Below are 25,785 nucleotides of genomic sequence, written 5' to 3'. Positions count from 1 at the left end.
TCAGGGCACGGTCAAGTGCAGGCATGTGGCCATCATGCCTGCCGTGGAGGGGCCCGGGGGCCTATGCCTGGATGATTAAAGCTGCCATCTTTATGTGTACTGTCTGAATTGTCATCAGAAGGGTGGAGACAGAGGGCACTGGGTTTGGGATTCAGTTCCGGCTTGTGATCTGAGGAGGAGCCGTTCTCAGAAATGAATGGGAAAGTGGTAGGAGGCTTGAGCCCCACCTGTGTCAGCCATGATGCCCCAGGGCTGGTGGGGAACACATTGAGGGGTAAAGTGAACATCCAAAGCCACACAGCTTAGAACAGGCAAAGCCAGTGTCCTGACACTGGCTCCAGGCCCCGTGCCCCCTTCTGCAACCAGTGAGGAGTGGGGCCCAGGGTCCAATGCAGGGCTGAGGAGTGTGGCCATTATGTCCTTCTAGCCATGAGGAGGTACTCTAAGCCCCCCTGACCTATGAAGGGACAAACCCAGTGATGCCTCTTCCCTGTGGCAAGGGTTGGCTCTGACTTCTCAGGGCTTTGGACCTGACTGAGAGAGGCATACCCCTATGCCCAGCACAGTGAAAGCCAAAATATAGCCTTGGTACCACAGATGTCCCTTCCCATCTTTGGGACCACTGCCCTCTGTCTGTGTAGTCTCAAGTGTATCCTAAGGGGAAGGGCAGGCTGAACACCAGCTCTGGCCTTCCGTAGGTAAAGACCATGCTTCCTGGGAGGCAAGGGATGTATCTCTTCTCTAAGGTCTTCTGGATAAGAATTCTTGGGATCTGAAAGTTTCTGGCATCTTCTTAGAGGAAAAGGAAAGAGCCCCTTCCAAATGCTGGAGCATACACTGGGCCCGTGTTAACCTCGAGGACTGCCCCTTGGGGATACCCATCTGGCAAGAGCTTCCTTTCCTAGGGTAGAGGTCAGCTTTTGCCTGTCTCTGGACATATGCAGTGAGTGAAACCTGAAACCGTCGGGCCAATACCCCCAAGGTATTCTTCTCCAGCTTCCAGCAGGGCCACCTAGGAAAGAGGACAGACCTTCCTGCCAGTCCCTCCCTGTGCTGTCAGCTCCCCTAGACACACTGGCCAGATGTCCAAGGCACCTGGCCACACTTGGGCACCTTGAGACACCCTGGAGTCTTGAGGGGGAGAAGAGTGAATGCGGTTGAAGGGGGCTGGAGTCCTGAGTGGAATTGCTAGCTGGCATCCAGCTGTCCCCAGGGCCCTGCACTGCACCCCACTCCTGATCCAGGGGCAGGATCCCCACAAACAATGGAGGCCATTCCCCCAGCTGGGCAGACAGCAGGGCCTGTAGCCCAGGGCCCACTCTGGTTCCTCTCCCCTAGCCTGAAAGCCCTGCACTCCTGACACCCTTCATGGTCTCTCCTTGTCTGCAGAGGACAGCCTCTCTCCTTGTCTGCCCACTTCACAGGAAAATAGGGAAGGGGCCCCTCGCCTTCTGGCTGCCCACTGTAAGCTAGTCCTTCCCCCGACACCGCCACCTCAGAGGGCAGGCCTCCCCTCACCCCCCATCTGAGAAAAATATGAAGATGCCAAATCTCTCACATCTTTAACCAATAGCTACACAGAAAATCCTCTTTTGGGGCACAGGACTGTTCCCTGGAGCAGGGTCAGCCAGACTTCAGGACATATGCTTAGCTAAGATCACAGTGAGCCCTCCCATCCCGGATCCTTCCACAAACTCTGGGCCCACCCAAACCTGGCTAGGCTGTCTCCCACTACACCTGGCCTCCACGAGGATGATTCCACATAGTGCATGGCTTTTACCCTTTTCTAAGTGTCTTAGCAACCTAGTATGAGAGGCAGAGCAGGAAATAATTATCCCTCCTGCTGGGATGAAGAGCCAGGTCAAGGGGTGGGCAGTGATTTGACTGGTATCTCAGCAGTGCCAGGACCAGGCCTCCTGTGCCTCAGGCCTGTCTAGGCTCTTGGCAGGGCAAGCTCTTCCCCCAGCCACTGCCCCCTTCCACAGTGGCAAATCCCCTCTCCAGCCCCATGGAAGCAGCAAATGACCCAGACCAGCCCAGGATCCCCTTCCTTTGGCTCCAGGAGGCCAGCCTGGGCCAGAGCTGCCTCATTCTCCTCTCCACCCAACTCGGCCTGCCCCGGTGCCTCCCCTCTACTCACCACACCAGACCCAGGACCACATGCTATGTGTACACACACACACACACACACACACACACACACACACACACACACGTGTACACACAGACACACCAGGTCTATGGATATGATACACAATTCACAGAGAAAACCCTGATACACACACATCACATCACATCATATATCACATAGATACAAAAGACTGGGTCATGCCAAGTCCCACAGTGACATGTCTGCTGTCAAGCAGGAGCATAGACATGGCAGTCACACACAGGCAGGAGGAGGGAAAACTCCACCCACAGTTATGGTCACATTCTTGGTCACATCTGCAGCGATATGCCCACACCACCCTAATGCTAAACAGACACTGTGTGCCATGTATTCCCTTATTCACAGAGTTACCCTGGAACACCATGCCAACAACCACCCATCCACTGGAGGCAGACAACGCGTGTATGCACAAGCACACACACACACACACACACATGCACCTGTATGTTACTAGTTATTCAGAACAAGGCCAGCACCAGATGAGCCCCTATTCCGGACTCACCAGATCCCCAGCAGCACAACAGTCCATCCCACACTTACTCCCGCCCTCTGCCTCCTGGGGCTGGTCCAAGAGTGAAACAAAAGCCCGGCGTCCACCCCTCCCTCACCCCTCCCCCCTGGCGTCCAGCCCCTTTGTCCTCCCGCAGCTGAGCCTGAGTGGGACTTTGGGCAGAGGGGTAGGGACACTGAAACCCCGGCTGCTGCTGCGTGTAGGTGGCAGACAGAGTCTGGAGCAAGAGCCGGAGCTGAGGAGCCCTTGGAAAAGGGAGTGACCAGGTAAGTGCAAAGTACCTGGGGCAGAGCTTAGGATGCAGAACAGCCCGGCAGGGTGATATCTGTGAGTCTGAGCGTGTGTACATGTGTGAGTGTGGAGTTGTAAAAGATTCGAGAATGGTGGCATGTTGAGCCCACTTCCACAGGCTGGATCTTAGAGGTGCTTGAAGTGCTTAGACTCTGCCCAGATGGGAGAAGGCTGATGGGAATCTCTACCTTCCATGTTCCCATTGGGTATCTTTGGCCCCAGACTGGAAATCCCAAGGTGGAAATTGGGTTTCATGTCCCCGTGTCTACAGCTCTCCCTACCTAGAGCAGTAGAGAGAGGTAGAACAAATAAGCCCTGGCACCCTTCTCAGGAGGAGACTCCCTCCCTCTCCCTAAGAAGCCTCGGGTGCTATGGGACATCTTAGCAGGAAGTCTCTCCTTACACTGAGACCTGCCGTCCTGGGTCTCAGCTCAGTGTGGGTGTGTCCTGGGCTGGCTGAGGACCCCGGGGGAGCATGCTCAAGTGACCTGTCTCGCCTCCCTTTGCTGGTCCTTGGCTGCTCCTCCGGGTCATGACCCCTACCTTGACAAGCAGCAGAGCAGCTAGGAACGCAGAGCCTGGAGCCAGGTGGGTTCAGGGCCCAGCCCCCTCTGCTTGGGAAAAGTAGTGTCCTTCCGTGTCCACGAGGAAACTCATTTCTTGTGATGCTGAAGCAAAATGACATGAGTGGTGCAAGCCAGGCTGACCCTGGGCAGCGTCAGGGGCAGCAGAGCGGCTGAGTCAAGAGAACGGAGCTAGAAGCGAGGGCCAGAAGGCAGAGCTGAGCTCTCTTGCAGTAAGTTGCCACATAGAGGAGTCTCCTGCCCCCGGGAGGTGTGCAGCAGAGGCTGTGTGCTCACTAGGACCCAACCCTGAGCAGCATGGAACAGCCCTCAGTCCGTGGGCTCTGGGGAGTGCTCTTCACACCCTCCTCTGAAGGAGTGCTTGTTGCCTCATGACAAACTTAAAGGGGGAGGGGGTAAAAACACTTCTCGGGGCTGTGGAGGGCAGATCAAATTATGTGCACAAAAGCAACCAGCATGTAGTGTGTTCCCTTTGGCGTGAGTAAAGTCAGGGTAAGAAAGCATTTTGAGTGTGTACCACATACCTAGCACCTTTCATACATTCAGTAATCAGACAGTCACAGCTCTGTGGGATAGGCATCACGAGCCTGCTTCAGGTGAGATCGGGAAAGGGGCAGTGACTTGCCCTGCTAGAGAGAATAGCGCCCCCGTCCACGCTTAGTGCTGGGTTCTTCCACTCCCTCCATCACAGCTATCCTCCCTCCTCTCCCCTGCCTTCACTTGGCTAATTCTACCCATCCTTCCGGGTTTGAAGGACCCCCTCAAGAATCCAAGAATCCCTTCCCTCACTCCCCTCTAGCTGGGTTTACTCTCCTTACCATTAATTCTCCTACTATTCCGTACTCTCTCGGGGGGGGGGGGCAAGCTGTGAGATCTGGGAAGAGAGGGACTATGGCGGTCTGGCTCACTGGCACAGCAAAGGCTCTTAATAAGTACTTATTTAATACACTCACTCGACCTCGAACAGGTACTGAACATCTGCTACAGTGTGATGCTGTGCTGTGGAGGATGGGGCAGGTGTTAAGTAGAAAGGGTCTGGTTAATGGGCAGTACCTACAGGAGATCTGCAGCGGGCGGGACAGAGTGAGGGGGAGGTAGTTATTGTGCACCTGTGGGCACAGGTGCACACAAACACACTGAGACCTCTGGATGCCTTAACCAAACACTACAGCTGCAGCCACGAGACCCTCCCTCCCTATACAGAAGGTTCAGGTTCCATTAGTCCCCTGGCTCTCCCTCCTTAGACTATGGTGGTAAAGGCGTCCTGGTGTTGGTAGCCTGTGGCACTGCTCTAGCCCTGTTAGAATACCTTACAGGCTTTCGTAAATGTATGGCTGAAGTGGGTAAAGGGAGAGAAGGTGCTACAGATGAGGCCGGGGCTGGGTTATTACAGCCGATGGGGGGGAGCTAGATCAGTGGAGCCCATAAAACAGGGGCCGGGTGGGATGGGCGGCTGGGGGGGGGGCAGGTCGCGACGCGGCGCACAGGGCACACCCGCGCGGCCGGTGTGGGCTCAGGCGCCTCCCTCATCTCGGTTCTCTTCCCGCAGGATGAGGGAGGCCGCGGCGCTGCGGGGCCCGGACGCGGGGCCCTGGGCGGCGCTCTCCGCGGTGCTGGGCTCGGTGCGGGGCCGCCGCCCGCCCGCGCCGCCGCGCCCGGCCCTGGCCTTCGCCGAGCTGGCGCGCCACGCCGCCTTCCTGGAGCTGGCGCCCGACGAGGTGGCGGCGCTGCTGGCCGACCCCGCGCTGGGCGTGGCGCGCGAGGAGCCCGTGTTCGAGGCCGCCATGCGCTGGGTGCGCCACGACGCGCCGGCCCGCCGCGGCCAGCTGCGGCGCCTGCTGGAGCACGTGCGCCTGCCGCTGCTGGCGCCCGCCTACTTCCTGGAGAAGGTGGAGGCCGACGAGCTGCTGCGCGCCTGCGCCGACTGCCGCCCGCTGCTGCTCGAGGCCCGGGCCTGCTTCATCCTGGGCCGGGAGGCGGGCGCGCTGCGGGCCCGGCCGCGGAGGTAGGGCCCGGGCCGCATGGTCACCCACGCCCTTCTCCCACCGCAGGCGCTTGGTCGCGCCTCCTTAGGGGATTCAGCAACCCACACGTAGAGTTAACACACCGGGCGCACACTGTGTCCCTTGCCCGGCACCTGTGATTCTCTGCAGGTCCTGCAGGGAGTGGTTGGGGAAACCCTTTGCTCCCTGGGAGCTCACAGAACAATAAGGGATGTAAACAGGGACAAGGGAAGAAATGAAAAAGGCGTAACCCACCCCTGGAATGGCAGACCAGCGGAGACTATGGGCTAAGACGGGATGACACTACGTTACCACTGTATCTCTAATGCTAGGCCTACCTAGAGCCGGAGGCAGAGAAGATGCTTGATCATTGTCAAAGGAATCAGGGAACCACTGGCTAAAAGGGTTGGAAAATCTAGTGAGGTCGGAACCTTGAAGGGTCAGTGCCGGGGGGTGCTTTGCTGAGAGGGTGAGTAGTCCTGCTCCAAGAAATTAGGGAATGGCTTTAAAAGGAAAAATGGATAAAGGAGTGAGGCAAGGGAGTTAATTGGGAGATGGAGCTCAGAAAAGTCGCGAAAGGGGTGGATTCACACTAGACAAAACTGGACTTGACTCTGGGCAATCCATAGTTTGTGAGCCTCTGTTTCCTTCTCTAGAGAACTTAATACAAGTCATAAGAATTGAACAAGGTGGTTTTTCTAGGGAAGGGGAAGAGGAAGGATTCACAAAGATTAATTTTGTGTAACTTAGAGCTCATCTTCAGAGGGAAGGGTGAAGTGGCAGGAGTCCAGCAGGAACCTTCAGGTGGGGTGGGAGGAAGAGCCTGGAAGGGAGCAGGACTGTACACTGTGGACAGCAAGGGGGTGAGAAGGAGCAGCAACCTGGGCACAGGTTAACAGGCCTGGCGATGAACTCCACAGATTCATGGACCTAGCTGAAGTCATCGTGGTCATCGGTGGTTGTGACCGCAAGGGTCTCCTGAAGCTGCCTTTTGCCGATGCCTACCACCCAGGGAGCCAACGCTGGACCCCACTGCCCAGCCTGCCTGGCTACACTCGCTCCGAGTTCGCAGCCTGTGCTCTTCGCAATGATATCTATGTTTCTGGTGAGGAATTAGACTGCAGCAGGAGCCCCAAGGAGCTGGGTCATAGCCTCCTGCAGACTACCTCCTCTTTCCTCCCCCCCTTGGGAGATGGAGGTGAGGCCTTTTATGATAACCTAGTAATTGGCTGAAGTGGTCTGTAGGCAGAGATGAGCGCTGGTGTGGCCTTCAGCAGCACCGGTGATGGGTTCCGGGGCCCAGGAGCTCTTCTACTCTTTGCTCTGACAGCATGTCATATGGTCCTCTGCAGGTCATCCCTGGTCTCTAAGTCTCATCCAGGTTTTCTGTATGGAAACTGGGTATCATAATCTCTATACCCCATGGAGGGAGAGAATGAAATAACAGTAAAAGCAGAAGTGTGGGGGACCACCCCTCCCCCACCCCACACAAATGGCTCCGCCTTCCCCTGACCCCCAGCACATCCCTGCAGCTTGTCTTGGGTACCCTGCACATTCTTACCTCTAGCAGAGTGCCTCCTTTGCTTCCCTGAGCACAGAGCTGGCACCCCACCAAGGCAGCCAGTGAGGATCAGCACCTTCTTCCTGAATCTGTAGGGCCTGTCCCTCAAAAGCCTTAACTCAAGACTCTCGGCTGGGCGTGGTGGCACACACTTGTAATCCCAGCATTCGGGAGGCTGAGACCGGAGGATCGCGGTTTGTGGACAGCCTCAGCTACTACTTAGTGAGGCCCTCCGCAACCTAGTAAGACCCTGTTTCAAAATAAAGAATAAAAAATAGGGCAGGGGGTGTAGCTCGGAGGTTGAATGCCTCTGAGTTCCATCCCCAGACCCGCAAAAAAAAAAAAGACTCTCTTCACTCATTCAAAGCACAGGTCTGGGTCACTGGCCCAGAATCTTATATCAGCCCTTCCTACCGTCTATATATATAATATAAGCCTTCCTTTGGATCTGGGGGTCTGTGTTTCTTACTCTTTGAGGGTGCTGGAGATAACAAGAAGGCCTGGGGCAACAACTGCTCTAACAGCTGCTTATCTCTCCCTAGGGGGCCACATCAACAGTCGTGACGTGTGGATGTTTAGCTCTCATCTTCACACCTGGCTCAAGGTAGCCTCACTACACAAGGGGAGGTGGAGGCACAAGATGGTGGCCTTACAGGGACAGGTAGGTAAACGCTGAGACTGCTGCCCTGTGACCCAAGACACAGATATGGACGTTCTGGGACAAGACCCTCTAAGACTCTCTCTTTGTAAGAAGTTATCTGAAGCCCAAGAAAAGAAAAGGATTTGCCCAAGATCACAGAATGAAGCTAATGCTATCAATAATGGGCATTACTGTAATAGTACAGCCTAGTGGTCAGAGGTGTAGACTCTGGGGCAAGCAGTCTCAGTTTGAATCTCTACTCTTCCACTAGTGGACAAAAAAATCCAGCCAATTATTTTTGTAAACTACATCCAGAATTCAAAAACACAAAAGTGCTTCTTAGAATTAAGTAGGGATGATAAACCCTTCATAAACTACCAGCTTTTATTAGTAAGTATCAACTTGGTGCCAGGTATTTGTAATCTAATCTGTAGTCAGACCAGCTAAAGACCAGCTTCATTATCCCTGGTTAAGGAGAAGCAGCCACCCAGGGAGGTTCCTAACTAGGTGGAGGTCACCCAGGTGGTGGCATTGATAGGTTACTCCCAGTTACTTTGGCCCCCAAACTGGTGTGGGGATGGTTTCTGCACTCAGACTAAAGTGGTGGGGCTGTGGATTTGCCCATGGCCCTGACTCCCAGTGCCCCGGTGGTGTCCTCACTGCAGCTGTTCGCGGTGGGTGGCTTCGATGGCCTTCAGCGCCTGCACAGTGTGGAGCGGTACGACCCCTTCTCCAACACCTGGGCTGCTGCAGCACCCTTGCCGGAGGCAGTGAGCTCTGCGGCGGTGGTGCCCTGCTCTGGCCAGCTCTACGTGATCGGGGGTGCCAGGCAGGACGGCATCAACACCGACAAGGTGGGTGCAGACCGGGAGTTGATGGCTATGGGAAATCAGCGGTACCCACATTTTGCCAGGCATAGACCCGGGTGCTTACGTATTTTCCTCTATTTTCTCAATCCCATCAGCAGCTCAGAGGAGGCAGTGACAGGTTTCAGGCAAGAAAATGAGTTTAGAAATACTTGGGAGGCCAGGACTGGAGGATCACAGGTTCAAGGACAGCCTCAGCAAGTAATGAGACCCTCAGCAACCTATTGAAATCTTGTTTCCAAATAAAGAATAAATAAGGTTGGGGTGTGGTTTAGAGGTAGAATGCCTCTGGGTTCAATCCCCAGTAACACACACACACACACACACACACACACACTCACTCATTGAAAATTTAGAAGGAGAAAGTCACTCCTAGTCCTATCATATCACCTGAGGATAACTGCTATATATTTCCAGGAATTGACTTTTGATTTTCTGTTGAAGTTTTAGTTCTTACTGTAAAGTTTTGCATTCTGCTTCCTATTCTCATTTAAGCATGAGCACTTCCTACATGCTGAGAACTTCAGAACCATGTTTCAATGCCTGTAGTATTCATCCTTGGGGTGGAAGAACTGCAGTCTACTAACCTTTTGTTGGATGTTCAGGCTTTTGTTAATAAAAATTAATCTTCATAGCGGCTTTCTTCCTCCCCTGATGGCTTCACAGGCTTGTAATCCTGGGACCCAGATTTTTCCCAAATTAAGACCCCTTACCCTTCTTATTCCCTGACCTCATCCCCCAGCACACCTTCCTGGAGCTGGAAGGAGGGCACCAGTGGTAGGAAGTACATTTTGCATGTTCCCACATAGCACTGATTTGTTATATAGGCCATTCTCAAAGGTCTCCAAGGAAACAGGGAGCAGGCAGCCAGGTACAGGTGTGCACTCAGACAGGGTTCAGGAAAGCCCGTGAACAGCTGTAGCAGCAGGGTTGTGAGACATCTTGGCTGGAACCAAGTCATGACCCCAGAGCACCAGGAAAGAAGAGGGCTAACAAAGTGTGCTGCCAGGGACCCATCTCTGTGGAGGACACAGACAGTATCTCTCTCTCCCGGGACCCATACCTCTCCCAGCTTGATACAATGTGCTCATATGATTAATCTCACACAAGGCAACTCATTTCTCCTTCAAAGTGGTGCAGGGAAAGGCTTTAAGGACGGAGTGGCACTTGAGCTAGACCTTGAAAGAGGAGGCTTTTGACAAAAAGTGTCCAGGAGCTGGGGCTGGATGGTGGGTTTCTTCTCCCTCCCGGATGCTAGCTCAGGCCTGGTGGATGTTGGTGGTGGGGTGCCAAGTGTCCCTGGGGGAGGTGGCAGGACACAGGCAGCAGGAAAGCTGGGTTTAGGCTCCACCACCACTGCTTCCCCATCCCTCAGGTGCAGTGCTTTGATCCCAGGGAGGACCAGTGGAGCCTGCGGTCACCAGCACCCTTCTCACAACGGTGTCTGGAGGCTGTCTCCCTCGAGGACACCATCTATGTGGTAGGGGGCCTCATGAGCAAAATCTTCACCTATGACCCTGGCACTGATGTCTGGGGGGAGGCAGCTGCCCTCCCCAGTCCTGTGGTAAGTGGAAGCTGCTGGGCGTGAGCCCTGACAATGATCCATGCATTCAGCAGAGCGGAACCCACATCTGAGCTCTGAATCTTGGGGGTAATGGGTTTTGTGTATAACTCTGTACTGAGTACTATACTAGTCTTACACAGTTCTCTAGCTTTGTCCTCAGTCACAAACTGTGCATTTCACAGGTGAGGAGACTGGCCTTAAAGAGGTTGGCCCAAGGCCACCAATTAAATTGGGCCATAATAAGGCAGAGCCTTGGTCCCCAAGTGCTGTAGTTTTGAGTGGGGGTTTGGTCTGAATGACCCTATAATGATTTTCCTATCCAAAAGTCCACCAGCTGGTAATCTGTTGTGTAGTGGGGAGTGGGGAAGGGATTTGCTGAGTTTCCCTGCTCCAGTGATCTCAGAAACAGGAGGGGCAGGTCTTGGAAGCTCTGGCCTCTATAATTCCTGGCCTTCCTGACCTTCTGTCCCCTTTCTGAGACTCCAAAGGGGACTCTCTATAGAGGTGTGGTTGGACTGTTGGTCCCAGACAGTCCTGACCTTCAGTGATCCCAAGAGCCTAAGATTTCTGGCTTCTGTGAATCTGAGATGTAGTGGTGATGGTGGTGGTGGTAGAATTGGTATGTTTACTATATCCCAGCCACTATCCCTTTAGCCTTCTCACTAAGACCAAGGCACTATATACAATGCTTTACATACTTAACCCTGTTCATTGTGAAGAGAATTTTACGAAGAAGGTACCATTATTCTTCCTTTGGAGATGGGGAAACTTAAGGCCCAGAGCACTTATATGACTTGTCTAGGCCATTCATTCATTAAGGGCCAAGTCAACTTGAACTGAGGTTATCCAAATTCTGCTTCCTTGTCATAGTCTATAGGGAAGGTTCTGTTATCTGGCTTGGCCAGCTAGGGACCGAGGGAGTCCCAGGCTGGACCCCATAATTGATTGCCTCTCTGTTTGTCCACCCAGGAGAACTGTGGCGTGACCGTGTGTGACGGGAAGATCCACATCCTTGGTGGGCGGGATGATCGCGGGGAAAGCACGGATAGGGTCTTCACCTTTGACCCCAGCAGTGGGCAGGTGGAGGCCCAGCCATCCCTGCAGCGCTGCACCAGCTCCCATGGCTGTGTCACCATCATCCAGAGCCCGGGCAGGTGACAGACCGGGACCGCCCGAGCCGGGAGGCAGAGAGGCAGGGAGAAATCAGGCACAGCACTCTGCTCCTTTCCTGGCACCTTTGTGTCAATGGCCTCTTAACTTATTGCCCCTTTTCTTGTAGAAATAAAACCTCATTCAAAGGTTGGTCCTAGCTCGAACCCTCTTGGCCCAGGGAAGTAATCCCCAGGATCTGCTCCTTGCTTTTACTTGATTACAGAGCACATTCGTACCATCCTAGTCCACTCATACTGCTGCAGTGAAATGCCTAAAGACACTTGTAAACCCTAGAAATGGACTTTTCACAGTTCTGGAGGCTGGGAAGTCCCAGGTCAAGGCACCAGCAGACTTAGTGTCTGGTGAGGGTGCTGCTCCTTGGATGGAGCCTTCCTGCTCTGCCCTCACCTGGCCAAAGGGGGCAGGCAGCTCCTTGACCTCTTGTAAAGGCACTCAACCCAGTGACTTAGGTACTCCCCCAGAGACTTAATACTATCACCTTGGGTATTAGGCTCCAACAGATAGTTGGAGGAATATCCATCAGTCTGTAGCATATTTATTTTCACTAATAGCAGTGTGGGTATTAGGAAATAGCCAGGGGTGGTGGTGCACACCTGTAATTCCAGTACTTGGGAGGCTGAGACCGGAGGATCTCAGTTCAAGGACAGCCTCAGCAATTAGCAAGACTCACCAACCTAGTGAGACCCTGTTTCAGAATGAAAAAAAAAAAAAAAAATAGAACCAGCACATGCTTGTAATCCTAACCAGGCACAGGGGTGGTGGTGGCACATGCTTGTAATCCTAGTACTTGGGAGGTTGAGACAGGAGGATCACAGGTTCAAAGGTAACCATGGCAACTTAGGAAGACTCTCAGCAACCTAGGGTTTTCCAAATAAGAAATAAAAAAAGGGAAAAAGAGAGGAAACCTTATGAACAGTCTCTTAGAGTGGAGGGCACTGGACTCATGGGCCTGTGAGCACCTGGCTAGCCATTCACCTGTGCGCCTGGATTTGCCAGACTCCCTATGTCAATGTAAGGCACCAGCCTCTAATGTCATTATAAAACTTGGTGCGACCTGGGGCTCCAGGAACAATGACCTAACTACTGGATAGGTTGGAGTGAGCTTAGAGAAGGAACAAAACACACCACAGATGGATCCTCAGGCTGCGGCCATTCAGGTCTGTGCCTGTGGCTCCGGGGCCTGAGGCACTGGCCAGCCCATCTGCAGGCACCCCTCATTTGCACTTAGATTGCCTTTTGAAGGAGTTGTCATCTGGTGCTTGCATCTCTCTCCAGCACACGGCCAGACCCACAACCCTCCCCATGTTCCAAAGCCCCAGGGCCCTTTCCACAGGGTCTTTCCAGCTGGGGCTGGGCCATCCCAGCCAGGCACAAAGGCCCAGGCCCCAGCTGAGCTCTGACCCACTGATTATCTCAGATTAGGGGGTCTGTGACCATCTGGACATAGCTGATAAAGGCAGCAGGGAGAAGTGAGTGGAGGCCCAGTTCCACTGATCCTGCCTATCCCACTCCATGGGTAACAGGACAAAACAAAGAAGGTGCCATACTGTTTGCCTACCTACCCAGGAAAAGGATAGGGACATACCCAGTCAAACTTGCCCCCAGAACACGGGCATTTCATCTGGGCTGAACACTCCTCGGTGCCAAGCAGAGTGCCGTGTTCTCCCCATGCTAGTCATTCATGCCCCTATACCGTTTTGTGAATGTTGATGTCCCTGGCACATGTGTCATCCTGCACCCCCGAGTTGCCCACTCTCTCCTAGTGTCCCTTCCTTTCCATTGTCCCTCATATCATTCGGCATTTGGCCAGGCCTTTGGATCTCCCCTGACATACCCGGAGGCAGGAAAGGGGTCAGATTCACGTCAGTGCCCAGACAAGACCACTTGCTGAATATACTAAATCAGATGTCCTGGAATGCCTGAGGCAGGCAACGTTGCCATCACAAATGAGGTTAAAAAACTGCAAAGTGGGGCCAGGAGTACAGCTTGGTGGCAGAGCACTTGCCCAAGAAAGAGAATTGTGAAGTAACTTGCTTAAGGTCACTGGGATGGTAAGCAGTGGCCAAGTGAGGATTCAAACTTGGGTCCAGCCTGCTCTCCCTGCTGCCTCACCCAGGCTCTACTAAGCTGACAGCACAGCGCAGCAATTGTACAGAAGTAGACGCTACTGTCACTTCTACCATGGAGAACCTCATCTGATGGGGTACAGCCTCTGTCCTTACAAGCCTTCAACTGGATGAGGGCAGACAAGCCTGATGAGTGAGGCTCATAGGAACATAGCAGGAAGCACCAGTGTGTTCTGATCTCCAAGGGCTACCGGGCAGATGGAGATACCATCTCCTTGGCCCCTGTCCATTGCCGTTTTGACCCCTCAGCCTGCCTCCTGAATGGGGAGGCCTGCTGCCATTCTCTGGGAACCGAGACTTAGCCATTCACGTTTGCCATCCTCTCCCCAGCTGAGAACAGCTTAACTCCTGTTATTCCATCAGAAGTCAGAGGACCCAATCTAATTTTTTAGTTTTTTTTTTTAAACCAGTTCTGGCAATTTATAAGAATTGATGTGGGGGGTGAGATACTGGAGATTGAACCCAGGCCCTTTTTATCTTCAGTTTCTTATTGTACTTCTGTGCTCCTAAAGTATTGTATTTATTTTTTATGGTGTGGACTGAACCCAGGGGCATTCTACCTCTGAACTACACCCCCAGCCCTATTCTATTCTTTAAACTTTATTTTTTTGTGGTACTGGGGATGGAACCTAAGGGCATTATAATCTGAACTACACCCCCAGCCCTATTTTTTCTTCTTTATTTTGACACAGGATCTCACTGAGTTGCAAAGAGCCTCACTAAGTAGTAGCTGAGGCTGTCTTCAAACCACCATTCCCTGTCTCGGCCTCCCAAATGCCGGGATTGCAAACATGCACCACCATGCCTGGCTATTTTTAAATTTAGAAACAGGGTCTTACTAAATTGCTGCACGCAAGTTGCTGAGGCTGGCTGCCAACCTGAGATCCTCTTGTCTTGGCTTCCCAAGTGCTGGGATTACAAGTGGGCGCCTCCATGTCAGGCCTTGTATTATTTTTCTGAAGTCTGGAAACATCAGTTGGGAATTAAGATTTCTCATTTTCTACCCATGACAAAAACAGAAATATTGACAGGGGAGGATATTTCATACTTGTTCAGACAAATCAGAAAAAGAATGCAGACATATGAACAGTAGTCAAGTCTCTTAAGGATAGTGGTGAAATTATTGAGGCTAAGATGAGGATCACAGGTCCGTGGCCAGCCTCAGCTAACTTAGTGAGGCCCTCTGCAACTTAGTGAGACCATCTTAAAAATAAATTGAGCAGGGTGTGGTGGCATATTGCTTGTAATCCCAGAATTTGGGAGGCTGAGACAGGAAGATCGAGGTTCACAGACAGCCTCAGCTACTTAGTGAGGCCCTTTGCTAATCATTGAGAACCTGTTTCAAAATAATTGGGCTGGGGGTATAATGAATGGAAAACATCTTTTCTGTTTGGAGATAAATGAGCTCACCAACCACTCCTCTCAGTTTGAGAAAATGTTTCTAGTTTTATATATATCTCTGAGCTATACCCCAGCCTTATTATTTTTTTAAACAGTATTGGGCATTCTACCTCCAAGCTACACTCTGGGGCCTATTTTTATTCTTTATTTTTTAAACAGGGTCTCACTGAGTTCCAGGCTGGCCTCAAACCTGTGTTCCTCCTGTTTCAGTCTCCCAAGTACTGAGATTACAAGCATGTGCCACCTCACCTGGTTTCTTTCATCTTTATGGTGCCTGTTACAAATTCACTTGGTATAGTTCATAGCTTGAGGCATGAAGGCAGGTGTGCACAAAGGTGACTGGAGTAAAAGATGCTACAGAAATGTTTAGAAACCATGGGTTGATGAGTGACACTGAGTATTGAACCCAGAAGCAGTCTACCTCTGAGCTATATCCCCCAATACAATTTATTTCTATTTGGAATTAGGGTCTGAGTAACAGAGGGCCTGGTTAACTTGCCAAGGCTGGCTTCGAACCTGCAGTCCTCTAGCCTCAGCCTCCCAAGTCCTGGGATTTTAAGTGTATACCACCACATACACTTGCCTGGCTTGGGTTGACCTTTATAGACCAAAAATGAACATGTTTTAGTAAATAGGTAGTAATGGAGAAAATCCATTAGCATGAAGTTGGTTAATGATATCCAAGAGGAAGTGCTTAAGGAACTATAGATGATTCTCAACACATTTGTAGCAACCCGAGAAACTCTGCAAATGAGCAGTGTATCCTAGAAATAGCAGAAAACTTAGGAAAAGGGTATGCCACAGTACATATCATTTACAACCATAAGATAAACATGTCTATTATGAAGTTAAAATTTTATCAAAGCTTAAAACTTTAGATTTCCCCTTGGAGATGTGAGATCATATGCAATCACCACCCGGAGAACTCCACAGCAGCCTAGACAGTTGGCTTGCAAACCCAGGTTCTATACAGGCATGGCCCTCCCCTCAAATCCCTTTCCCTAGCTCTCTCAATGTTTGTGTGCTGCTCCAGATTTTGGTACTGGGGATTTAAATCAGGGACATTCTGCCTCTGAGATCTACCACCAGACCTATTTTGAAACAGGGCCTCGCGAAGTTGTGGGGGTCTTGCTAAGTTGCCGAGGCTGGCCAGAAACCTGTGATCTGACTCGGCCTCCAGGGTAGTGGGATTAGATTCAAAGTGCAACTTTAAGCAAAATTCTGGCTGCTCAATATTGACACCTTGCCTAATGGGAGGATAGGGACACCCTTAAAGACTAATGTGCAGCTTTCCATGTGTCAGTCCACAGTTCAGTAAGTTTATTTTTCCCTCTCCATACAGCTTCTCTAAAGCAATTTTTGCTGTTATAGCACCACCTGGTGGGAAGTCAATAGCAGCACTGTTCCCCGAGTGGACTGAGCAGAAAACTCAGAAAAATAAGCTATCACCTATCCATAATGACTTTAGCTGGCTGTGCTAACACTAAATACTATGGTCTCAGAAAACCTGTTTTAGCACCCATTACCTAAATGCTTGAATTGGTTTTAACTCATTTCATTACGAACAATCCTGTCTGGGAGTGGAACCCAAGGGGCATTCTACCTCCAAGCTATACCCCCAGCCCTATATTTTATTCTGTATTTTTTTTTTTTTGAAACAGGGTCTCACTGAGTTGCTAAGGGCTTCACTAAGTAGCTGAAACTGTCTGCGAACGGGGATCCCTGTCTCAGCCTCCCAAATGCTGGGATTACAACCATGTGCCACCATGTCTGGCTTTGTACAGGATTTTAAAGCAAACTACCTTCACTAATTTCACCTAAACAAAGAGCATCCAATGTCTTTTTTTTTGTGGCATTGGGGACTGAACCCAAGGACATTCTAAGCTACACCCCCAGACCTTTTTGTTTTGAAACAGGATCTGGCTAGGTTGCTAAGGCTCTCCTTGAACCTGCAATCGTGTCTCAGCCTCCCAAGTACTGGGATTATAGGTACATCCCACCATGCCAGCCTCAGCAATTTGAGAAACTATCTGAAAACAGAAAAATTTGAAGGGCTAGGGGTGTAGCTTGGAGGGAGAACCCCGCCCCCCTTCAATCCCCAGTAACATGCCCCAAATGTATATAGTAACAGAGAGACATGGTAGCAAGTACTTTTTTGGGACAAATTTTAGCTAGCCCCTCATCCCCCTGGAATGGCTAAGAGCACAGGAAAATTTAATTTTGAGCTTTAAGCTTGTACAAGGCTTCCCAAGTAATGCTTCACAGGCCAACACAACTCAGTTGTCAATATTGGACAGATTGTCTAGTCAGGCCTTATGTCTTTGTCCAAGATTTTATTAAACATCTTTACACAGCAACATCCAGATTCCAGCTACAGCTTCCAAGGATACCCTGAAAACAAAGCACAACAGTAAGAGAAATTTCACCTGAAATTAGGTTCCTTCACTTATCAAATGGGTACACTCTCAGGATTCACATTAAGATTAATAAAAGATGCCGGGCATGGTGGCGCATGCTTGTAATCCCAACATTTGGGAGGTTGACACAGGAAGACCCTGGTTTGCAGACAGCCTCAGCTACTTAGTGAGGCCCCTTGCAACTCCATGAGACCCTAATTCAAAATAAAGAATAAAAAATAGCTGGGGGTGTGGCTCAGAAGTAATGTCCCTGGGTTCCACCCCCAGTACCACACACACACACACACACACACACACACACACACACACACACACAAGATTAATATTTAGCTACTCAGTAAGGCCCTCCACAACTTAAGACCATTTAAAAATAAAAAAGCTGGGTGTGGTGGCACACGCTTGTGATCCCAGCATTTGGATGGCTGAGATAGGAGGACCTCAGTTCATGGCCAGCCTTAGCTACGTAGGCCCTTTGCAAGTCAGTGAGACCCTGTTTCAAAATAAAAAGAATAAAAAGTAGGGCTAGGAGTGTAGCTTGGAGGTAGAATACCCCTGGGGTTCCCATCCCCAGTACCAAAAACATAAAGTACAACATAACACTGGGAGACAAAAAGCTTCAGATGCCAGGCATGGGAGGTTTGGTATTACTTTTCAAGGGAGCTCCTAAAGGACAGAATAACTACTCTCAGGAGTGCCTTAAAAATCTTGAGCAAATAAGGGCAATAAATGAAAACAATTTCAAGGCTTGTAGCACAGGCTTGTAATCCAGTACTTGGGAGGCTGAGACGGGAGAACCTCAGGTCTAAAGCCAGCCTCAGTAGCTAGTGAGGCTTTTGGCAATTTAGTGAGACCCCGTTTCCAAATAAAATATATATTAAAAAAAAAAAGGTCTGGGGATGTAGCCTGGAAATGGGAGTAATAAAAGTAGAACCTTCTGTAAGAGAATACCCTGTGGGCCCAAGAATAGGAATTGTATTTTACTTTCCCATATAAAGTAAATGGAATCCAATATTACTCAACAAGTACTTTACTAGTAAGACAACAGTATTCAAAGATGAAAAGGAATAAAATCTTACTTAGTCCAGAGCAGCCCCTGTGGACATACCTTTTATGCTGTAGGGACTGGCTGAGGCATGGCAGGCGGCTCTGGCTTCCCACCCTTCTGTTCTGAGATGGGGGTGGTGGGCAGGATCTCATCTTTGGGTTCCACGATGCTCACATGGTCAGGCAGGGGCTTCTTGGGGCCGATCTTACCACTCGGGTCCCAAGGCAGCATGATCTTTACTTTGATGCCCAGCACACCTAGAGGACATAATAGTTAGGACCTACGTAGGGTTTCACCACCCAAACATACAACCAAATAGAAGAGCAGCAGTTTGGTCAAGCACCGCTGGATCTGATTCCCTTCTCAGACAAATGCCTCTAAATCAATCAATGAATAGGACACTTTTGCAAATGGCACCCATGCACAGCACCACAGAACATGGCACTGACAAGGACCAGGAGCAGGATGTGACCTTTCTGACTCGTCATCGTGTCATCACGGAAGGGCATACAGATGGCTAAGATGAGATCAACTGTTGATCCAACGATCTCAGCAATACAAATTTTACAACCCACACAATCAAAACATCCCCAGTTACCTCCACGGTAAACCCCCCAAACACTTGAGATGTCTATGGAAAACCATACTTATCTGCTAATGTCCTTTGCCCCCAGCTACTCACCCTGTCTGAGCAGCACATGGCGCACAGCAGTGTCCACATAGTAGTTAACAGGGTCCCCGCTGTGGATCATCAGGCCATCCACAAATTTCATGGATTTAGCCCTCTGTCCTCGGAGCTTCCCAGACACCACGACCTCACAGCCCTTGGCCCCGCTCTCCATGATGAACCGCAGCACACCATAGCATGCCCTTTGGAAGAGAAGAGATCCACCTGTGTTATCACAAAGACAGAATGTGTTCACCCCACCAAGTTAAAAACAAAAATTAGACTTGGTCTTTACTAACCATGTGGTACTGGGACTTGAAAACCCAGGGGCATTCTACCTCTAAGCCAAACTCCCAACCCTATTTTGAAAACAGTCTCATCTTGCGAGGTTGATGATTCTCACTACTTGCTGAGGCTGTCCTTGAACCAACCATCCTATCTTAGCCTCACCCTGCTTCATTAACTTTTAAATGGTTCTTCAGTAAAGAGTATGATTAGTTTGCCAAGAAATAGCAATTCTCTTCTACTCCTCTCACACCTAATCTTAGGTTAATTTTCCTCAGAGAATTAATGAAAGCTCTTTCTAAGCAAGTGTTTTCCAATCTTAGCTATGAGAAGACTGACCCTGATGGCTAAGGCTCTCCCTTCAGGCCATGTACAATCTCAAGTGGCAGAGCCCAGGTGTAGATATTTTAAAAATACTACCTCGGTGCTTCTCATATATAAGCACACTCACAAGTACCCCTTTAAACAGTGGTCCCTTCATGTTCACTGAAATACTCATCCTCTCAAATTCATATTCACTAATAGACATAAGCACTAATTCAGGCTCCTGACTACTTTGATAAAATATGCTAGAAAAACTTTAGCTCTATAAAACTTCAACTTTAAAATATGCCCGCTGGACGTGGTGGCGCATGCCTGTAATCCCCGCGCTTGGGAGGCAGAGACAGGAGGATCGCACAGATTCAAAGCCAGCCGTGCTGGCTTAAGAGACCCTGTTCCCAAATAAAAGTATAAAATAGGTCTGAGTGTAGCCTGGAGGTAGAAGGGGTTCCAGGAACCCCAATAACACCCCCCAAAAAACATGCCCACCCTAACTTAACCATTACTTTATACCCTGGGAGATGGCAATTGGATAGCTAACCACCTCCGGGCCCTTTCACATTTTCCTTCAATTCAGAGATAGAATGCCCCTTGATTCAAATCCCAGCACCATGAGAAAAAGTTCAGCAACCCACTTGCATTTTAGAACTTCCAAGTCAAACTACTATTTTGAAACAGCTAAGGCTGTCCTCAAACCTGAGATTCTCCTGCCTCAGCTTCCCAAGTACTGAGATTACAGGCGTGTGCCACCATGCCTGGCTCCAAGTCAAGCTTTAAAGTATACAAAATTCACATGAAGCGCTTATTAAGACTGACTAATGGGGGCATACCTCCAGTTTTCTATTTGATGGCTCCTGGATAGAAACCAAACTCTTCATTTCTAACAAGTTTTCAAGTGATGGTTCCATCAAAGCCCAGGAAACAAGCTTTCTGGAACCATTGTTCTAAGCAGTGGATCTGGCACTCAAACCAGGTATTATTTTCACATGTTGTACTACCCACCCTACCAGGTCAACCTTCCTGTAACCCAACCTTCAAACCATCAGTAATGCCCTTCCCTCCCAGGGGCAAGGCACTCCATAAATCCATTAACAGTCAAAATGCACTCAACTTCCCACTACAATCTCACCACTAGGCCCAGCTCAGGAGGCAACCCATCCCCTCATGCTCTTTTTTCCCTCATCACAACTCACAGTAACTGACCGCCTAGTTTACTAGACTGTCTAGATTTTTAAGCTTGTTTCCATCAAACCTGTGTTGCAGTACTGGGAATTGACCCCAGGGCATTCTATCTCTTAGCTACACTCCCAGCCCTATTTTTATTCTTTATTTTCAAACAGGGTCTCACTAAGTTGCAGAAGCCCTCACTAGCTGAGGCCAGCCGCAAACTTGCAATCCCATCTCAGCCTTCCCAAGTACTGCGATTACAAGGGAGCCGTCACCACTCCCGGTTTGTTACCTCTTGAGAGTCCCCTATATGAGAGTATATACACGAATGGACACGCATGACTTCTAATTGTTTAAGAGGTACAATCATTCCTTGTTGCCCACTTGCCATGGGGTCTTTTAAGCCTCAAAGGAGGCTTAAAATTGTATTTCTGTTCTACTCATAAACACCCAGAACACTTCTCCATTATAGCACTGACTACCCTTTATGGTCTTTGCTTCTTTACTAGTTGTTATTCTACCAGAGTTCAGTGGGGATACAGATTTGCAAGTCTTATAACCTTCAGAGACTAGATGATCCTGTCACTTCATAAGAGTTCATCTGCTCAATTTTATTTTATTTATTTATTTATTTATTTATTTATTTATTTATTTATTTTTGGTGGTACTGGGGTTCCTGGAAGCCCTTCTACCTCTGGGCTACACTCCCAGACCTATTTTTTACATTTTCATTTTGGAAACAGGGTCTCCTAAGCCAGCGCGCGCGGCTGGCTTCGAACCTGCGCGATCCTCCTGTCTCTGCCTCCCAAGCGCGCGCCACCACGCCCGGCCATCTGCTCAATTTTAAATGGCACATACCACATTCTGATCCATACCAAAAAAGGCATGAACATCAAGTCCCAAGACACTTACCTCCGCACAGCAAGCCCTCCTAGGAGTTTGTATCGAAGAGACTCTGCCTGGGCAATGGCGCACAAGCCTCTTGTGGCCACCTTTTCAGCATAAAGCTTTAAAGGAAGTAAGGTACATCCTGTTATATTCTCAGTTAAAAGCCAACACAATCACCACAAAAATCTTTTCCTATATACAATAATATCTCTTAAGTACTGAAGCATTCCTGCTGCATACACAGTACAAAGTGACACTAGTGGAATCATTCCTCAACGTCCTCTCACAGGTAGAGCACCCTCCTAAAAACGAGACTGATGGGCAGCCAACTGATCCCCTATGTTATCATTTCTGTACCCAAGTGGAATATTTGAATACCATAAATTAGCTGAACAGGCCTATAAAATCAAGCCCACTTGAGCCAGGAACAATGGTGCACATGTGAAGTCCCAACAACTTAGGAGACCAGAACAGGAGAATCACAAGTTCAAGGCCCGCCTCAGCAGTTTTGTGGGACCTGCACCAACTTAGACCCTGCTCCTAAGTAAAAGAGACGAAAACTCAAAGGTCCCTGTTCAATACCCAGTACAAAAAAGGGGCACTGATTTTATTAAGAGCTCTTCAAAATATCAATTCATTTAACTCACTAGTCATGAATAGTCTCCAAGGTCAGTTTATAGAAATGCCACTCTAAAGAGCTACTTCCAATTCCACAATAACCCCTGGTATAAGACAGGACCACTCACCTCTACACTGCCCTCGGGAAAGCCGAACCTCTTCTGAACTACAGCGGTCAATTCCCGGATCCGACGACCCTTCTCACCAAGAACATTCTGTGTCCTAGGGAGTAAATGTGACAATTCATGACTCACAAAAATCCTCCGTGTTACGTTTCCAAGTCTCACATTTATGCATGATAGCAAAATCCCATTCACTGTCACAAAGCAAGCACACATTTTAAAGAAAAAAACCGAATTCACCAAGGCCAGACTCACCGGTTGTCAGCATCACAACAACTATAGATGGCAAATCAAACTGAGTTTACCTGGTGGCTAAGATAATGATTTCTGTCCTTGTTGGTGTAACTCGGACCTCAACTCCAGAGTAGCCATCTTCAGCCAGCTCCCGAGTGAGAAACTCATTTAGCTCAGCTTTGAAGATGCCATCAGCAACAAACTAACGAAAAAAGCAAGTTCAAAATTAGAACACACACAAAAAAACAGGCTTATTCTCCCCTGAAGTGGCCTAGTTAATCAGCCAATGAACCCCTCATCAGAACTCAACACCTCCAAAACCGTGACCCATTAATTTCTCCAACACTTTTTTGCCATACAACAACCCTTCTCAGACAAATGCCTCTAGGTCATCTTTGGGAAGTTTCTTTGACCAGAGTCCTTTAAACTATGCCGCAGAACACAGCACAGAGTAGGATCACATGGACAAAGATGTACACCTCCAAGTCAGACTCGTCATCACCTCTTCATTGAAGGGTTTAAACACATGCAAAATAAAGAACCTGTCTTCCATTTTTCATTCAGGACAGCATGAACACTACATAACTCGTTAAAGGCAGAGTGGACTCAAGGGAAAAGCAGCCTCACTTAAGAGACACAACGTGGTCTTTGTTAGTGTCTTACTTAGCCTACCTAGGGAAGATGGGAAATCCTAATTCTAAAGAGCACCATGGCTTTAATTTTTAACTTTGATGTACCTTGGCAAAACGACACACCATCGATCTCTAAAGCTAATGGCTTTTACAAAATTTTCATGGGATGAGAAAAAGTTAAAACTCTGCGGAGCATGGTGGTGCATGCTTGTAATCCCAGCATTTAGGAGGCTGAGACAGAGGACTGCGGTTCACTGACAGCCTCAGCTAGTACTTAGTGAGGCCTTTTGTAACTCAGTGAGACCCTGTTTCAAAATAAAAGGCTAAAAACTCGGGCTGGGGGGTGTGGTGGCGCACACTTGTAATCCCTGCGCTTGGGAGGCTGAGACAGGAGGATCACACAGGTTCGAAGCCAGCCTCAGCTTAGTGAGGCTCTCAGCAACTTAATGAGACCCTGTTTCCAAATGAAATACTAAAAAAGTCTGGGCGTGTAGTCCGAAGGTAGAAAGCCTCTGGGTTCCATCCCCAGCACCACAAAAAATAAAACAAAAAACTACACGGCTGCCTCCCTTTCTCAGTGCCATAGAATAAAACCGGATGACTTTTCCGGGGTAGCCGTGGCGCCCGAGATCCATCGCCGTGCGGCACTGTCAGAAATCTGTCTTCCTTTCCCACCACACTGCGCTCCCCCGCGGCGGGCCTCGCAACTCAATCCGCCGCCATCCGCGGCCTGCGGGAACCCCAGGCGGCCTCGGCCGCTCCCCGAGGCCAGGCACGAGGCTGTGGGCCTCTCCCGGACACCTCAAGAAATGCTGGGCGCGCGCGACGCCAGTTAATCGGGCCCACAGGCTTACCTTTCTCTTCTTGGAAATTTGCACCGCCATCTTGCCGCCGCGCGCCGCCGAAAGGAAAGGAAGTGGCTCGCGGGCGGAAGTGCGTATAAAGGGCGCCGGGCGACGACGCAAGCTGCGCGACGCCGACGCCTGCGGGCGCTCACGGGAAGTGCAGTCTTACGTGAAGGGGCGTTGTGGGAAAGAAGAGAAACCGAGCCGCCTGGAGGCCGAGCAGGGACTGCGGGAGAGTTTGGAGTGTAGTCCTCACAGCTTGAAAATGAGCAACGCGGGTGAGGCGCAGGGATGGAAATTACGGGTCTGAACACAAAGCAACAGATCTTCGCCAGCATGGAATCCTAGGCCCTGCACTTTCATTTAAGTGTCTGCCCGGCCTGGTGTTTCACACTTGTAACCCCAGTATATAGGAGGCTGAGACAGAAGGATTGCAGGTTGGAGACTGGACTCAGTAATTTAAGGAGACCCTGTTTCAAAATAAAATAAAAAATTTAAATAGGGCTGGGGGTGTAGCTCAGAGGTAGAACGCCCCTGGGGTCAGTCCCCATTAACACACACACACACACACACACACACACACACACACACGAACGAAAAGAAATCTGCTGAATGAAAGCCCTCAATGAAATTCTATAGGAACCCCCATCTCCAATCTGCATCCGTTTCCTCTGTGCCAAATGACAGTAATAATAATAATGCCTTAATAGTTACTCAGTGTCCTAAGAGCTGTTCTGTGCCTGTTATATTATTAACTCAGGCGCTCTTACCTAAAACCTATTAAAATTTCTGTCAGAAGTCAGAGCAGGCCAGGTGCTTGTTATCCCAGTACTTGGGAGGCAGACAGGAGGATCGCAGGTATGTGGCCAACCTCGGCAATTTAGTGAGACCCTGTTTCAAAATAAAATAATAAAATGGGGCTGGGGGTATAACTTAGAGGTAGAATTCCTCAGTGTTCCATTTCCAGTACACCACACACACACACACACACACACACACACACACACACACACACACCTGCGTGTTAGCATAATGGACTGTTATCACAATAATTTTTTTTTTTTTTTTTTTTTTTTGCGTACTGGGGATGGAAGCCAGGGGCATTCTACCTCTTAGTCACACCCCCGGGCCCTATTTATTATTCTTTATTTTAATTTTTGTTTGTTTGTTTGTTTGTTTGTGGTACTGGGAATGGAACCCAGGGGCATTCTACCTCCAAGCTACACACCCAACCCTATTTTTTATTCTTTATTTTGAAACAGGGTCTCACTGAGTTGCAAAAGGCCTCACTTAGTAGTAGCTGAGGCTGTCCTTGAACCTGGATCCACCTGTCTTAAGCCTCCCAAATGCTATGATTACAAGCATGCGCCACCCCCGGCTTATTATTATTATTATTATTATTATTATTATTATTATTTTATTATTTTTTTTGCAGGTCTGGGGATGAAACCCAGGGGCATTTGACCTCTGAGCTACATCCTTTGCCCTATTTTTTATTCTTTATTTTGAAACCTGGTCTCACTGAGTCACAGAGGGCCTCACCAAGTAGCTGAGGCTGTCTGTGAACCGCGATCCTCCAGTCTCAGCCTCCTGAATGCTGGGATTACAAGTGTGCACCTCCACGCTCCTCTTGCACCCCTCTTGGCTCAGCAAT

At 49.6% G+C, this 25,785-nt stretch overlaps 2 protein-coding genes across 2 annotated transcripts; one reads left to right on the top strand and one right to left on the bottom strand.

The window, feature by feature from the left end:
* Nucleotides 1-192: 192 nt before the first annotated feature.
* Nucleotides 193-11,348, top strand: KLHL35 (kelch like family member 35; the record flags this gene model as incomplete). Its single annotated transcript, XM_080689350.1, has 8 exons — nucleotides 193-274; nucleotides 2,818-2,947; nucleotides 5,106-5,561; nucleotides 6,480-6,664; nucleotides 7,663-7,781; nucleotides 8,426-8,614; nucleotides 10,002-10,190; nucleotides 11,160-11,348. 8 exons carry the CDS (start codon nucleotides 193-195, stop codon nucleotides 11,346-11,348), a joined length of 1,539 nt encoding a protein of 512 aa, XP_080545476.1.
* Nucleotides 11,349-17,213: 5,865 nt separating this feature from the next.
* Nucleotides 17,214-24,207, bottom strand: RPS3 (ribosomal protein S3). Its single transcript, XM_080702367.1, has 7 exons — nucleotides 24,141-24,207; nucleotides 22,726-22,856; nucleotides 22,427-22,520; nucleotides 21,705-21,799; nucleotides 19,035-19,222; nucleotides 18,413-18,609; nucleotides 17,214-17,281 (listed from the first exon to the last, which is right to left on the bottom strand). Exons 1-6 carry the CDS (start codon nucleotides 24,168-24,170, stop codon nucleotides 18,416-18,418), a joined length of 732 nt encoding a protein of 243 aa, XP_080558493.1. The 5' UTR covers nucleotides 24,171-24,207; the 3' UTR covers nucleotides 17,214-17,281; nucleotides 18,413-18,415.
* Nucleotides 24,208-25,785: the final 1,578 nt, after the last annotated feature.

This window comes from Muscardinus avellanarius (assembly GCF_963383645.1).
Source record: "Muscardinus avellanarius genome assembly, chromosome: 1".
NCBI lineage: Eukaryota > Metazoa > Chordata > Mammalia > Rodentia > Gliridae > Muscardinus > Muscardinus avellanarius.
The sequence above is the reverse complement of the archived record's forward strand: the minus strand, read 5'-3'. Positions and strand labels throughout refer to the sequence as shown.